Source organism: Plecotus auritus (assembly GCF_963455305.1).
Source record: "Plecotus auritus genome assembly, chromosome: 6".
Taxonomy (NCBI): Eukaryota; Metazoa; Chordata; class Mammalia; order Chiroptera; family Vespertilionidae; genus Plecotus; species Plecotus auritus.
The window spans coordinates 151,352,511-151,368,349 of NC_137773.1; the positions used below are offsets into that span (position 1 = coordinate 151,352,511).

Genomic DNA, 15,839 nt, shown 5'->3' on the forward strand with positions numbered 1-15,839 from the left:
AAATGTGAAGCTTTTTTTTTTTTTTTTTTTTAACACCTGAGAGTGATACTAAATAGAGTTATCATGTACTGAACAGTTCCCTCGGAGGGTTGGAGAGCGTCTTTGATGTTATCTACTATCATTTTCTCCCCAGAGCAGGGATTCTGTGGTTAGCATTTTTGAGATATGACCTAGTACTTTTCTAGATGGTATGGGGTGCACAAAAGTAAGAGCAATGTCAGCAGTAAAGCGACAATAATTACTATGAGATAGAAGGAGATATTTCTGACTGGAGAAGCAGAGATTCTTCACAATGCAGTGGCTCAGATTTAGTTAGGAATGATGGGTAGAATTTCACTTGAGAGAAGGCCTGGAAGGAACAAACAGTGTGTTTGAGGTACTAGCGTCTCTTGTTTGCCAGGAGTGTTGCAATCACTTTTGGCAGAGCATATTTGCAAGAGAAGTACCAGGCAAAGGTTAGGCCAGCAAATTGTTTTCAGCCATCCTAATTGAGTTAGACCTCATGAGAGCCAGGCTTCGCGGAGATGAGTGGACAAGTGTCTGTGATCCAGAACAAGTTGAATAAATATTCACTGAATGCCAAGTGCTTGTAACTACTTATGGCACATCTTCATTGAGGATTATATTCACTATTATGCTTCAAAATACTGTTAGTAAACATTTGCTTTAAAACTATGCATGTCTGCATTATCCACATAAAGTTTGGACTTCATATTAGTAAATTTTAAAATTAGAAATAAATGCTTTTCTTGTTCCGTATAGACACAGGGAACATGGAGCTGCTCCACTTGTATGGAAATGAAAAACAGAAGCAGCAGTGGCTTGAGCCTCTTCTTCAAGGGAGCATTGCCTCCTGCTTCTGTATGACAGGTAAAAGTAGATCACTGTTCTCTGTGCAACCAGTGCCCCCGGGGTTATGGATGAGCTGTAGAATGTGAGATGAAGCTCTGTGTTTCGGGTAAATTTGTCCGTGGTCAGAAATGTGAATATCCAGTTTTAAATTTGGAAATGTAGAAATGTGCAGAATAAAATTACCCTCCCCTTAGGTAGGACACCAGATGATGTTTTCTGGTAGCCAGCATAAACAGCAGAGAAAACCTAGTTTCATAATCTTTTGACTTGCATTTCTAAAATTACCATTTGTGGATATTTCAGATTTTTTTTGCTCTTGTGTATGGAATATTCCTCTTTGTGGTAATTTTATATTGATGCTTACAAAATACTTTACACTGCATAAACCTGAAAAAAAAATAGAACTTTCACCAATGCTGGTCATATAGCTCAATTTATAATCATGTGGGGCGTGGAATAAAGCTAGAAGCATGTTAATAAAAATAGTTTGGTATCATTTGTACATAAGGAACAGTAATTAAGAACTCTTGAAGGGACAAAAACATTACTTAATAATTGAGTTTAGAATTAAACTAAAGTTCATCTGGTCATAATTTTGGCCAGATTTTTTTTGTCTTCTATAACATTGCATACATTTATAATAGCAAAACCGATCTCCATTTAAATCAGTAAAGAGGCATTTATTGAACACCTGCAGTATGATGTGTTAGCTACAAAGCACTAATTTGAGGTTACAAAATAAGTAGAGTACACAGCCCCCTTTCTAAAGGAACTGAGTCTCTAATTTTAGAAACAGAACATGTGAAATATCTGAAGGACCCATTAAAAAGAGCATGTATTACCAAGTGCAGATTACTATGAGAGCTGGCCTGTAACTTCTGAAATGCCGTGCAGTAAAGTAGCCGTGTAAGAGTTTCATGGAAAACCTTCTGCAGACAATAAGTGTTGAGGAGGCTTTAAAGAACGCAAAATAAATAAGACAGTGGAAGTATTCCTGATGGAATTTTCAAGGCACAGTTAGGAATTGTTTAAGATAGTAAATTGTGCCCGGGGCCAGACGGCTTCACAGGAGAGTTTTACCAAACATTTAAGGAAGAACTAAAACCTATCCTCCTCAGACTATTCCAAAAAAATTCAAGAGGAAGGAACACTTCCAAGCTCCTTCCATGAAGCCAGCATCACCCTAATACCAAAACCAGATAAAGACAACACAATAAAAGAGAATTACAGGCCAATATCCCTCATGAACGTAGATGCCAAAATCCTCAACAAAATTCTAGCAAATCGGATTCAGCAGTACATCAGAAAGATCATACACCATGACCAAGTGGGATTTATCTCAGGAATGCAAGGATGGTACAATATCCGCAAATCAATTAACGTGATACATCACATAAACAAATTGAGAGATAAAAATCACATAGTCATATCAATTGATGCAGAAAAAGCATTTGACAAAATCCAACACCCTTTCTTGATAAAAACTCTCAGCAAGCTGGGAATAGAAGGATCATACCTCAACATAATAAAAGCTATATATGATAAACCCACAGCTAACATCATACTCAATGGGCAAACACTAAAACCATTTCCCCTAAGAACAGGAACAAGATAGGGATGCCCACTCTCACCACTCCTGTTTGACATAGTACTGGAAGTATTAGCCATTGCAATTAGACAAGAAGAAGAAATAAAAGGCATCCAAATTGGTAAAGAAGAAGTAAAGCTGTCCTTATTTGCAGATGACATGACATCGTACATAAAAAACCCAAAAGACTCCATCAAAGAACTAACAGACTTAATAAATGAATTCGGCAATGTAGCAGGATACAAAATTAACGCCAAGAAATCTATGGCATTTCTATACACCAATAGTGAACTTACAGAAAGAGAAACTAAAACAGCAATCCCATTTACCATTGCACCAAAAAAATTAAGATACCTAGGAATAAACTTAACTAAGGAGGTAAAAGATCTATACGCGGAAAACTACAGGACACTGAAAAAAGAGATAGAGGAAGATATAAACAGATGGAAGAACATACCATGTTCATGGATTGGGAGAATCAACATCATTAAAATGTCCATACTACCCAAAGCAGTCTATAGATTCAATGCACTCCCCATTAAAATACCAACGGCATATTTAACAGACCTAGAAAGAACTCTCCAAAAATTCATCTGGAATAAAAAAAGACCCCGAATAGCCACAGCAATCCTGAGAAAGAAGAACATAGTAGGAGGGATCTCAATACCAGATTTCAAGCTGTATTACAAAGCCACTGTTCTCAAAACAGCCTGGTACTGGCACAAGAACAGACATATAGACCAATGGAATAGAATAGAGAATCCAGATATCGACCCAAACCACTGTGCACAATTAATATTTGACAAAGGAGGCATGAACATACAATGGAGTCAAGACAGTCTCTTCAATAAATGGTGCTGGGAAAATTGGACAGATACATGCAAAAAAATGAAACTAGATCACCAACTTACACCATACACAAAAATAAACTCAAAATGGATACATGACTTAAACATGAGACGGGAAACCATAAAAATACTAGAGGATTCCACAGGCAGCAAAATCTCAGACATATGCCAAAAGAACTTCTTCACTGATACTGCCCCAGGGCAATGGAAGCCCAAGAGAAAATAAACAAATGGGACTACATCAAAATAAAAAGCTTTTGCACAGCAAAAGAAACCATCAACAAAACAACAAGAAACCCCACTGTATGGGAGAACATATTTGCAAATGTTATTACTGATAAAGGTTTAATCTCCAACATCTACAGGCTGCTTATACAACTTAATAAACAGAAGATAAATGATACAATAAAAAAATGGGCAACAGACCTAAATAGAATCTTTTCGAAAGAAGACAGAAGGAAGGCCAAGAGACACATGAAAACATGCTCGAAGTCACTAATTATCCAAGAGATGCAAATCAAAACGACAATGCGATACCATCTCACACCTGTCAGAATGGCTATCATCAACAAATCAACAAACGACAAGTGATGGCGAGGATGCGGAGAAAAAGGAACCCTCGTGCACTGCTGGTGGGAATGCAGACTGGTGCAGCCACTGTGGAGAACAGTATGGAGTTTCCTCAAAAAACTGAAAATGGAACTCCCATTTGACCCAGTAATCCCACTCCTAGGAATATATCCTAAGAAACTAGAAACACCAATGAGAAAGGATATATGCACCCCTATGTTCATAGCAGCACAATTTACAATAGCTAAGATTTGGAAACAGCCTAGTCAGGGGTCCTCAAACTTTTTAAACAGGGGGCCAGTTCACTGTCCCTCAGACCGTTGAAGGGCCGGACTATAGTTTAAAAAAAAAACTATGAACAAATTCCTATGCACACTGCGGGCCCGGGACGAGTTGGCTGCTAAGCAGGACAGGCATCGGCACCCGGCGGGCCGGATAAATGTCCTCGGCGGGCCGCATGTGGCCCGCGGGCCGTAGTTTGAGGACGCCTGGCCTAGGTGCCCATCAGCAGATGACTGGATCAGAAAACTATGGTGCATCTACACAATGGAATACTATGCTGCCATAAAAAAGAAGGAATTCTTACCATTTGTAGAAACCCGGATGGAATTGGGGAACATTATGCTAAGTGAAATAAGCCAGTCAATGAAAGAAAAATACCACATGATCTCACTCATTTGTGGATAATAAAAAACATTATAAACTGATGAACAAAAAGATAGATACAGAGGCAGTAAAGCATCAAACAGACTGTCAAATTACAGCGGGAAGGTTAGGGAGAGGTGGGGGAAATAAGAGATCAACCAAGGGACTTATATGCATGCATATAAGAATAACCAATGGATGCAAAATATTGGGGGGTGAGGGTATGTATGGGAGTGAGGTGGGGGGGGGCAATGGTAAGATATGTAGATATGTACACATATAATACCTTAATAAAAAAAATCTTAAAAAAAAAGAATGTTATAAACTAAAAAAAAAAAAAAGATAGTAAATTGCACGGTAAGGAAATCTGGCTTGCAAATATTTAGTACAGACTTCCGTTGTGGCAAGAACAATGCTTTTAATCTACTTTTGATGACTGGAAAAAGAACGGAGTTTTACCTCAAATCTTGTATCAATGAGGAAGCCAAGAACACAATTCAGATTGCAGATCTCCACTGTCCTAAATACTTCATTAATTCATTCTTTCAATGCACTTGTATTGAATACCTGCTCTTTGTAGGTTAATGGGGGAAGGATAGGAAGCTGAAAAAGATAAAGATGCTCTCTGTCCTCAGAGAGTTCATATTTCCTTATCTAACTCCCTTTGGTAAACTGGTGGTATCTGCCTTCCTGTAAATTCAGCCTTTGCTTATTTATAGAGCCAGATGTAGCATCCAGTGATGCCACAAATATTGAATGCAGCATCCAACGAGATGGAGACAGCTATGTAGTCAATGGCAAAAAATGGTGGAGCAGTGGTGAGTATTCAGACTGACCCTTTGTGCTCAATGCTGTGCTAAAAGAATTTGAACATAGTTATTGGTTTTCTGATCACAGTTCTTTAAATTCTGCCTTACCATTTTCAAATTTATAAGTAGATGATAAAAAGAAAAGTAACTTTAAAATAACATCTCAATTAGGTGATGCTTATATTAAGTGCAGAAAGCATCTTTTTCTTGTATAGTTTGTGAAAAATAACCTTTATATTAGTGCACAATATTTTTGACCATTGTAATTTCTACCAAAATTAAATTTTAATAGAGACATATCACATGGACTATAATTTATATAAAATTGTTTTTAAAGAGAAAGTATACATTATTAAAAATAATTTATTGTACATATTTTCATTGCTTAAAAATACAAGTGTTTAAGTAAAAAATAAGAATCTTTACACATAGAAAAATACATTATTTATCAACTCTCAGTAATAGACTCACATAAATGGATGAACCCTTTAAAAAGTTATAAAAATAACTGATTATAATAATCAGGTATGATTGTCTGAGGATTGCTTCATGTAAATCTAACAGGATAACCAGTTTATTACTAAAGAAAGGTGACATATGGAAGTAAATTATGTGTTTAGAAACTTACCAAGAATGTATTAAAAGGGCCAGAAATGCTTTTTAAGTATTTTTTGTTGTTGTTGATGGTTATTACGAAATCACTTACAAATTAAGAAACTGGAAAAGAAGGATAGATTATATTTTGTTGTATAGTTAATCAAGTATTAAAATTACGCAGGGAAATCATTCTTATATGATTTAAAATAATTACAAATGCCCCTTAATATAAGCCTCTTTATTAATGTTTTAGATGGCCTAACATAGCAAAATGTTTTTATTACTTATGCCTGTTATTACTGTTTTCCAATATTGTTCATTTTAATTTTCTTGTTTTATGCATTGATTATTGTGTTTCCTCTTCTTGGTTTCTCCCCTCCCCCCTTCTTCACCCCAACCTCTTCTTTGTAATAAGTTCCCACCACGGTGTCTTGAGATTTGAATTTCAGAATAATGCAGATGTTTTAGCTGAGGGCAAAGCATCACTCATGTGTATCGAAGCAAGACACAGAGCAGTTTTACATTTAAATGCTGAATGTACTGGTTGGCTCTGTAGGGACTTCAGAATCGAAAGGAATCTCCTCCACATTTTGTCTTTGTCTTCTCCAGGTCCCATATTTCTTGGCCACTTTCATGATGTAGTTTTTAAAAGAGGATCCCATGAAAACGTACAGGACGGGGTTGAGGCAGCTGTGAAAGAGTGCTATGCTCTCTGTGATCTGGATGGCAACATCCATGCGTTTGCTCATGTCGCAGTTGGTGATCAGGGAGTAGATGATGTCTATGGCTTGGCAGAACTTGACAATGTTATAAGGCAGCTGAGTGGCAATGAAAACTATAACCACTGCGAGCAGAACTTTGAGGGGTCGAGATTTTTTGATGTTCGGCATCTTGATGAGTGTCCTTGCCGTGATAAAGTAGCACACTCCCATAATAAGAAAGGGTATCACAAATCCGATGCAGATTTCCAGTATTTGAATCCATGCTTTCAGTGATATTTTTAGGTGGTATGGAAAGATGGGAACACACCTAGCCTTGTGGTTTACAGTATAAAAAACCAGCTGAGGTATGCTCAGCAAGATGGCAGCCATCCAGACACAGAAACAGATGAGCCGGCATGGTTTTCCCACTCCTGAGTGACTTGGGGCTTTAGTTACTGCCCAACATCTGTCTAGGCTGATACAAGCCAAAAACTGCATTCCAGAGACAAAGTTGACTGTGTACAAGGCCGAAGTGACCTTGCACATAATTTTCCCTAAAACCCACCCATGAACTGCATTAACTGCCCAAAAAGGCAGAGTGAATAGGAGGAGTAAATCTGCCACTGCCAAGTTCAGTATGTACACATCTGTTTTGGTCCTCTGCTTCTTGTAATAGGCATAAACCGCCACTACTGTGGAGTTGCCTGCAATTCCAATGATGAAAGCTATTGTGAAGAAGGCAGGCAGGAAAACTTTTGCAAAATTTCTGACCTCTTCTTTTACACAGACCACTTCATACTGACTGTAGTCATGAGTGCCATTTATTTCACTTTCCTCATAATAGTAATCTGTCGATTCATTGTGCTCCAAAGCCATGGCTGCAATCTAAATGGCAAAAAAGAATACAGGATATTCATTTTAATGTTGCTTGCGAGGAAACTTTTTTTTTTTTTTATCTAGCATATACTTTGTTCTCCTACTAAAGAAGAGAAGAGATAACATTTATGAGCCTGAATCTATCATTCTTTGAAATCCTTTAATGGAAGCCACATTGGAGTATATCCCCAAGACTAGTTTTCATCCACAGGCACACGCCATGCTGCAGCACATGTACTCATTCTGCTCCTTTATCTCATGTAGTATTTCCTGCCCTTCCCCCTTGGAGGGCCAATTCCTGCTCATTTAACTTGGATGTTACCTCCCCAGAAGACTTTCCTGATCCAGACGCTATATAGACAAATCTCTCAAAAAACTGACCCCATCCTGTGGAAAAGATGTGCTTCCCAATTACATTTTCCCTCTATGTCCTAAGTTCCCTACGATTGTAATTAATACCTTATAGAGTGTCTGGCACACACTAGTTGCTCAGTAAATATCCGTCAAATACATATTTTACCAGCAGATATAAAGCTGTTATTATCCTGTCTCACCACCGTTACTTTACTATTTTGGCTATTAATACCCAGCAATAGTAAGATAAGCTTACGCAGAATTCACAAGCTTTAAAACGTATTTAATAATGTCTTTCAGTGTTTTTATTGGAGTGCTGAGTTTTGTTTTGCTTTTTTCTTACCCTCTCTGTCTCCCTTTGGTTAGTTTTGTCCTTGGAAGAATCCAAAATATTCTTACAGAATCATGAATGAAAACCTTACTTTCAGAAAGTGTGACAACTTATGGTACATTTTCAAAAGAATGTTCTTATACTTGCTACCTTTTTGGGATGAGTAAAGCAAAGTAAAGAAGGCCCCCCTGAGGAGAGCTATCACATAAAAGAACTACTTTTAACAACTTAAAATGACTACTTTTATCCTTACTGTTATTTGAAAAGTTCCAATCTGGAAGATTACCCTAGTTTTCATTAATTATTAACACAATGTGCACTTTGTTCTTTCCTTCTCTTTTATCACAGAAATCTTGAGCCTGATGATAAGGAACAAGGTGGCCAAATAATATAAGATATTAAGGAAGGTTATTTTAAAGTAAGAATTAATCTTATTAAAAATGTGCATAAATAGGAGTAGGAATGAACATTATTTCCAGAAACTATCCTCTGGCAATGGCATAGAAACATATATAGATATCTCTGTGTAATTATTACAGAAACAAAAAAAATTAGTGTTTGTAAAACAAAGCAAAAATAATGGTATAGCAAAACCTGTTTCTCATTAATAAAATTTCATAGGCAATAATGGTATTAAAATAACATATTTTCTTCTTGCTATATTCAAGTGTTTAAGTTTTAAAAATATAAGTTTTCAAATAGCTCTTTTTTGCACATAAATGTTTAGACTTTTATGCATCAATACTCCCTCTACATAAGTAAATATACAAAATTTTTGAGCTTTCAAAAAAAATCATATCCAAGTCAGAATGAGAAAAGAAAACCAACCTGTTTCAGTGTGCAGAAAGAGAGAAGCAGTCTTGAGGGTAGTGTGGAGTGAAATCAAATGACCTCGCTAACTGGGGCTACTTTTGTTTTCGTTTTATACCCCGCCTTTATCTTGCATCCAAGAGGGCTTTCCTGAAATTTAACCTCCTGAGCACTTGATCTTTATTTTATGTATAACCATCCTGTGAAACCAAATCCAAGTTCTTAAGTGTACTACGACACAAACCTGAAAGAATTTCATCTTGTTTCAACAACTACAGACCTTTTAAAGTTTCCACTTAGCTGAAGGCAACCAGAAAGTGCCTGTGGCTTAGGAGCTGACTGCCAAGTCAAAAGAACTCACTCAAGAGCGTCCAGGCAGCTAAGGAGCACTGTGGGTAACATCAGAGAAATGCTCTCTAAAGGTATCTTGTCTAGGAAAGAAAATAAAAATTATTTTTCACTCAGAAAATTATCTTTTTGAAGACTAAATTAGAAGTAATCATTAGGCATATCTAGGAGTTAGTATTTTTATGCCACATTACTATTTTACTTAAGCTGTGAGACTCCTCTTTGCTTCACTGTTCCTCTATCCTTGATCCCGGAGTATGTCTTTCCCTATGACCTTAAACTCTTGCCTTCTTGTAACCTTTTTCTTCAAAGACTGGCATCACATCCTATGTCTTAGTCAGTTGTTTATTTTTCTGATTCCAAACAAATGAAAATTAGAGAAAGAAATGTATGCAGATTTAGCCTTTGTGGTTTATTCCAAGTTGACTCTCCTCACATTTTTTACGTAACAGTTCTCTTGTTTGTTACATATTCATGCAAGGCTAGGCTTAGTCTCCACCTGCAGAAGTTATTTCAGACCCATGTCATTTTTTCTCCAAGCAACTCAATTCACAGAAGAGGGTCTGGGTCATTGGGGCCTTTATCTTTCTTCCCCTCACCGCAGTACATATGTGAGGGTACAGCCAGATTCTTCTCCTTGTTATCCACCAGTCTTTGAGGAAGAGTCATTTGCAGGCAGCTAAGCCAATACTTTAGGAAAAAGATTGCCTGGATTGGTGGTGTTTGTCATTTTTCCGTGCAAATGCTTCTACAATGGCCAATTTTAAGCCACCAGTGTGAAGTCACTGAAAGCAAAATTTTTAAGAGGCTGGCAGAATGAGCTCTCCTGAGCAGGCTCTAGCACACTCCTCCCAAAGAAGGCACCTCTCCTACTTACCAACCCGATCCTTACTCCAGTCTCTTGCTGCCTTCTGAAGGACACTGCTCTTAATGTCATCCCTATCCCTGCTCTCTCTAGACTATCTGGTCTTTCCCCTCTCTTAACTCTTATTCTTCACCTGATATATATTGGGGCAGGAGGAAATAAATGAGCAACCTTCCACTAAATTCTTAGAGTGGCCTACAAAACCCCTCCATCCCTCATTGCCTCTCTGACCTTATTTCATAGGACTCGCCCCTTTGCCTGCTTGTTGTCACGCCAAATTCCTCGCTGTTTTTGAATTTTTTTTTAATTATATTTTATTGATTTTTTACAGAGAGGAAGGGAGAGGGATAGAGAGTTAGAAACATCGATGAGAGAGAAACATCGATCAGCTGCCTCCTGCACACCCCCTACTGGGGACATGCCCGCAACCAAGGTACATGCCCTTGACCGGAATCGAACCTGGGACCTTTCACGCCGCAGGCTGACGCTCTATCCACTGAGCCAAACCGGTTAAGGCTCGCTGTTTTTGAATGTACCAGGCACATGTCCTACCTAGGGCTTCTCCTATTTATAATTCTCCTATCTGCTGGAATGTGCTTCTTCCCTCACCTACTTCAAGTCTTTGTCCAGTCACCACCTTCTCACTGCGGCAGTCCCTTACTTATTTAAAATGCACCCCTGCCTATACTCCAATCCACTTTCCATGTGCTAATGTACCGTATCAGTTGTCTATTGCCCCTTGCCCTGTATTAGAATATAAACTCCATCAGAGCAGCTACTTTTGTTTGCTTCTGTACTGATATATCCCAAGTGCCTGGGATAGTGTCTGGCACATTGTAAGTCAATATTTTTATTTAATGAATAATCCTACTTTTCCTTCTGATTATTACCCCATTTTACTTGCCCTGGTTGCTGTACTTCATTTAAAATTTTTTTCAATTATAGTTGACATGCAATATTATATTAGTTTCAGGTGTACAGCATAGTGGTTAGACATTTATATAACTTAGAGGTGATCCCCCTGATAAGTCTAGTATCCACCAGACACTAGACATAGTTATTACAGTTTATTGACTGAGGAAAGACTCAACAAAGGAACAACAGTGCCTGCCTATACCTCAGTCTTAGAGAGTGCTCCCCCTCCAGCCCTCACCCTGAAGCTAGACAATTCATTTCCTCCCTGTGTGTCCCTTTGCTGGAGCTTAGGGCGAGTGTTTATGAGTAAGTCTGTGCTCATGCCCTTTAAGAGGGTCAAAAGCAGCCCTCGGTCTCACCTCCATTCAGGTCCCTGCTGATTTTCACAGCCAGGTGTTGTGGGACTCCTCTTCCTGGCACTGGTGCTCCAGGTTTGCCAGCCCACTGTGGGGTCCAGATCCCTGGCTCCTCAGGGGTGACCTCTGCTGTCAAGATACAGTTCCTCATTCTTAACCTCCACACGTGGGTGTGGGACAGCCCATTTTGTGTCCCCACCCCTCCTACCAGTCTTGACCTGGCTTCTTATATCATTAGCTATACGAATTTTGTTCAGCTAATCTTCAGTTGGTTCTCAAGAGTGATGGTTCTATAATTTAGCTGTAATTTTGATGTGGTTGTTGGAGCAGGCAAGCACCGTGTTTACCGACTCCACCATCTTGACTGGAAGTCAATGCTATACTTCTTTAATGACTAGTCTATAATTGCAGCCTCCATATTTAGCAATTGCATAATGTATTTAATCCATCTAGATGACATGTGTATATAATACTGATCTGTGGGCTTTTGATTTTGCTATTACTTTTATCTAGACTACTCCTCCCACTTCACTGTAGTTCCCTAACTCCTATTTAGGATTCAGATTCAGGTCTGACCTTAACATTACTTAATCCAGGAAGTCTTTCTTAACCCTTCTAGGTTAGTTCAGATATACAGTCTCTACTCCAATAATACTATTCATGCATTGTTAGTACTTACTAAAATACTAGTGGCCTGGTGCACGAAATTTGTGCACGGGAGGGGAGGTGTCCCTCAGCCCGGCCTGCACCCTCTCCAATCTAGGACCTCTTGGGGGATGTCTGACTGCCCCTAAACCGGCAGTCGGACATCCCTCTCGCAATCCAGGACCGCTGGCTCCTAACCGCTCATGTGCCTGCCTGCCTGATTGCCCCAACCACTCTGCCTGCCAGCCTGCTTGCCCCCAACTGCCCCCCCACCAGCCTTCTCGCCCCCAACTGCCCCCCCCCCCCCCGCCGCTGGCCTGCTTGCCTCCAACTGCCTCCCATGCCGACCTGCTCGCCCCCAACTGCCCCCCCATGCCGACCTGCTCGCCCCAAACTGCCCCCCCCCCGCTGGCCTGCTCACCCCCAACTGTCTCCCCCGCCGGCCTCATCACCCCCAACTGCCCTCCATTCCTGGCCTGATCACCCCTAACTGCCTCTACCTCAGCCCCACCACCATGACTTTGTCTGGAAGGTCTCCCAGTCTAATTAGCATATTACCCTTTTATTAGTATAGATAGAGGCCTGGTGCACGGGTGGGGGCCGGCTGGTCTGCTCTGAAGAGGGTCTCCTTGGGGGGCGGGACTGGCCTGGGCGAGGGGCCTGGGGCAGTTTGCAGGTCGGCCACACCCCCATCAGGGTGGGGGGGTCCCTGCTGGGGGGTGTGGCCAGCCTGGGCGAGAGGCTGATGGTCATTTGCAGACTGGCCATGCCCCCATCAGGGTGAAGGTTCCTGGCTGGCCTGGGCGAGGGGCCGTTTGGGAGCGGTTTGCAGGCCAGCCAAGCCCCCAGCTTTGTCCAGAAGGATGTCCGGAAGGTCTCTGGAAGGTCTCCCAGTCTAATTAGCATATTACTCTTTTATTAGTATAGATTCTCCCATAGCAATCTTGTATCCTGCTATATCCTCAACATTTAGCTGTGTGCCTTATTCATAATACCAGTTTACTGAATAATTATTAAATACATGAATGAATCAGTGAATCAGTGTTTAAGTAATTTGCTGTCCACAACCTACAAGTTTAGCAATGGATCTGGAATTTTGGATCCACATCTTCAGTCTTAGTTTAGTTCTATTTTTATCATACTGTTTCTTATACATCTTATTTCTTGTGTATTACCATAATTTGCCTTACCATTTCAACTATTATAGGACTTTTAGAATATTTCCAATATTTTGCTTTTACAAATGATGTTACAGAGAGCATATTTATAGATATTGTGAGAAACTGAACTTAATCTAATCTTACTGTGAAGTATTGAAGAATGTGACTCCATAACTATCCTTTTTTTCTTTTTACACAAAAGATAGCATTCTTCTATTCTACTGTAGAATAATCCTAGAAAGCTAATTGCATAGAAAGCTTCCTCATTCTTTTTGGAAGGGTTCCATTATGTGGACATTCCACAGTATATTTAAATAGTCTCCTACTGATGGATACTGATTTATGCCCAATTATTTGCATATGCAAACAATACTACTGCAATGAATGATCTGATGCATCAGTCATTTTGTTCAGGAATAGCTGTATCTATAGGCTAAACCCAGAATTCTAATTGATGAATCAAACACTAAATGAATCTGTAATTTTGATGGATATTGCCAAATTATACTCTATAGAGATGGTATTACTTTGTATTCTCACCAATCATGTATGGAAGTGTCTATTTCCCTAAAACCTTGATAAGAGAATGTTTTACTTGACTACCACTTTGCTTCTTTCTAAATGACTTCTAACAGTTTAGAACTCCTCTCTCCCATGCCCTTGCCAGCCATGTGTGAAATATTTCCCAAAAATTGGTGGGTTTTTTATTTGCTTTTTAATTTTGGTTTTGTTTTTTAATGTATAATAATTTATATAGATAAGCCAATTTACCTTTTCTTTGATTTCATTTATCATTTTTAAGGTTTAAAATTTGTTTTCCATCCAGAGATTTCTTTAAAAATTATTTTTTCTTCTAGTTTCTTAGGGCTTATTAAAATTTTTTTAAAATTTTTAAATTCTCTATTTGGAATTGATTTTGATCCTATGGTATTCTGTAACTACAGCAGCAACAGCAGCTGCAGCACATAACATTTATTAAATACGTATTAGATATAAACCTTCCTAGATGTATAGTAAGTGAATTTCAGAGTGCTTCCCGCATTAAAAATCACACATACTTTTAGAGAACACATAAGATTGCTTTTTCAAAAAACTGTATGATAAACATTATTTTTAACAAGTGGGAATTTCATTGTAAAATGGTACTTAATTCATAATGGTTTTTTATTCCAATTTGGATTATTAGTTTTAAAGCTAAGACCAAATGAAGTTTAAGTATTTCACCTTAGAAATTCAATGTTAGTAGAAGAAATAGCTTTGAGACTTTGCAGATGGCTACTTGTGCTTGATATTATATAACTGTTTAAATCACTTTCTCTTAAAAAAATAATGTTTTTATTGATTTTTAGAGATAGGGAGAGGGATGGAGAGATAGAAACATCAATGAGAGAGAAACATCATAGATCCCCATTGGGGATCAAGCTGCAATCTGGGCATGTGCCCTAAGAATTGAACCATGACCTCCTGGTTCATAGGTCAACACTCAACCACTAAGCCACACCAGCTGGGCACTTTCTTTATTGTTACAGACCACATCCATAATCAGCGGTCATGTTTCTTCCCCACTTGTCATCTTTCATTGTGTTAGGGCAGTGGTCGGCAAACTGCGGCTTGCGAGCCACATGCGGCTCGCGAGCCGCGGTTTGCCGCTCTGATGACTAATGAGTTTGCCGACTACTGTGTTAGGGAATGACTTCGTTTAATAACCATGTGGCTTGTAAGAGTCTAAGAAATTAAAATTCATCAGCAAATATCATGGAGATGTCATTTTTCAGCCTGACTTAATTCTGGCACTTCAACAGTCTTGAAATACCAGAGTTTGGATTCAAAACAAAAATATTTTACCAATGCCATCTATTTTCATTAATGAAGGTGTATGACAGCAGATATATTTAAATGTTTCTGGTCTACTCAGATTTCCTCTAATATATTTCATTTTTGACATCTGGTATCCTGTTCATTAACTAAAATAATATAAAAGAGCAAAACTCTCTTTAGAAGGAGGACATTTTAGCTGCTATACTTGCCAAATTCTGCTTGTAGCTAAGATGAGATGATATATTTGTGAGGGTTTTTTTTTTCTGTTTTATGAAACATCAAGGTTAAATAAAAATATTTCAAAATTTACAGCCTATGCATTCATCCTTACTTCCTTACTTAATGACCCCCAAAAAAGAGCCAATTCAGACGTTTTATTTTTTTAATCTTAATTGTTTTAGATTAGGGAGAATAAAGAATTATTTACCTCTTTGGTTGTTAATCCTCACCCAAGATTAATTTTTTCCATTGATTTTTTTAGAGTGGGAGGGAGTGAGAGAGAAACGTGATGTGAGAGAGACATATCGATAGGTTGCCTCCCACACATTCCCAAGTACTATGTTCCCTTGAGTGGGGACCAAACTCACGACCCTTTAGTGCACAGGCTAATGCTCTAACCACTGAGCAAGCCAGCCAGAGTATGTTGTTTACCTTTTATATATATACTAGAGGCCCAGTGCACAACATTCGTGCACTTGTGGGGGGTCCCTCAGCCCAGCCTGCACCCTTTCGCAGTCTGGGAGCCCTTGGG

The 15,839-nt window shown here is 38.9% G+C and overlaps 2 protein-coding genes across 2 annotated transcripts in view; one reads left to right on the forward strand and one right to left on the reverse strand.

Annotated features, from left to right (window-relative positions):
• The window catches only part of ACAD11 (acyl-CoA dehydrogenase family member 11), an 88,517-nt gene that overhangs the window by 52,022 nt on the left and 20,656 nt on the right, over positions 1 to 15,839 (forward strand). Inside the window, exons 12-13 of the mRNA XM_080673731.1 lie at positions 763 to 870; positions 5,223 to 5,321. Coding sequence (XP_080529857.1) covers positions 763 to 870; positions 5,223 to 5,321 — 207 coding nt within the window. The remainder of the gene's footprint in view (positions 1 to 762; positions 871 to 5,222; positions 5,322 to 15,839) is intronic.
• On the reverse strand, positions 5,659 to 9,111 carry ACKR4 (atypical chemokine receptor 4). Its single transcript, XM_080672349.1, has 2 exons — positions 9,000 to 9,111; positions 5,659 to 7,495 (listed from the first exon to the last, which is right to left on the reverse strand). Exon 2 carries the CDS (start codon positions 7,484 to 7,486, stop codon positions 6,434 to 6,436), a length of 1,053 nt encoding a protein of 350 aa, XP_080528475.1. The 5' UTR covers positions 7,487 to 7,495; positions 9,000 to 9,111; the 3' UTR covers positions 5,659 to 6,433.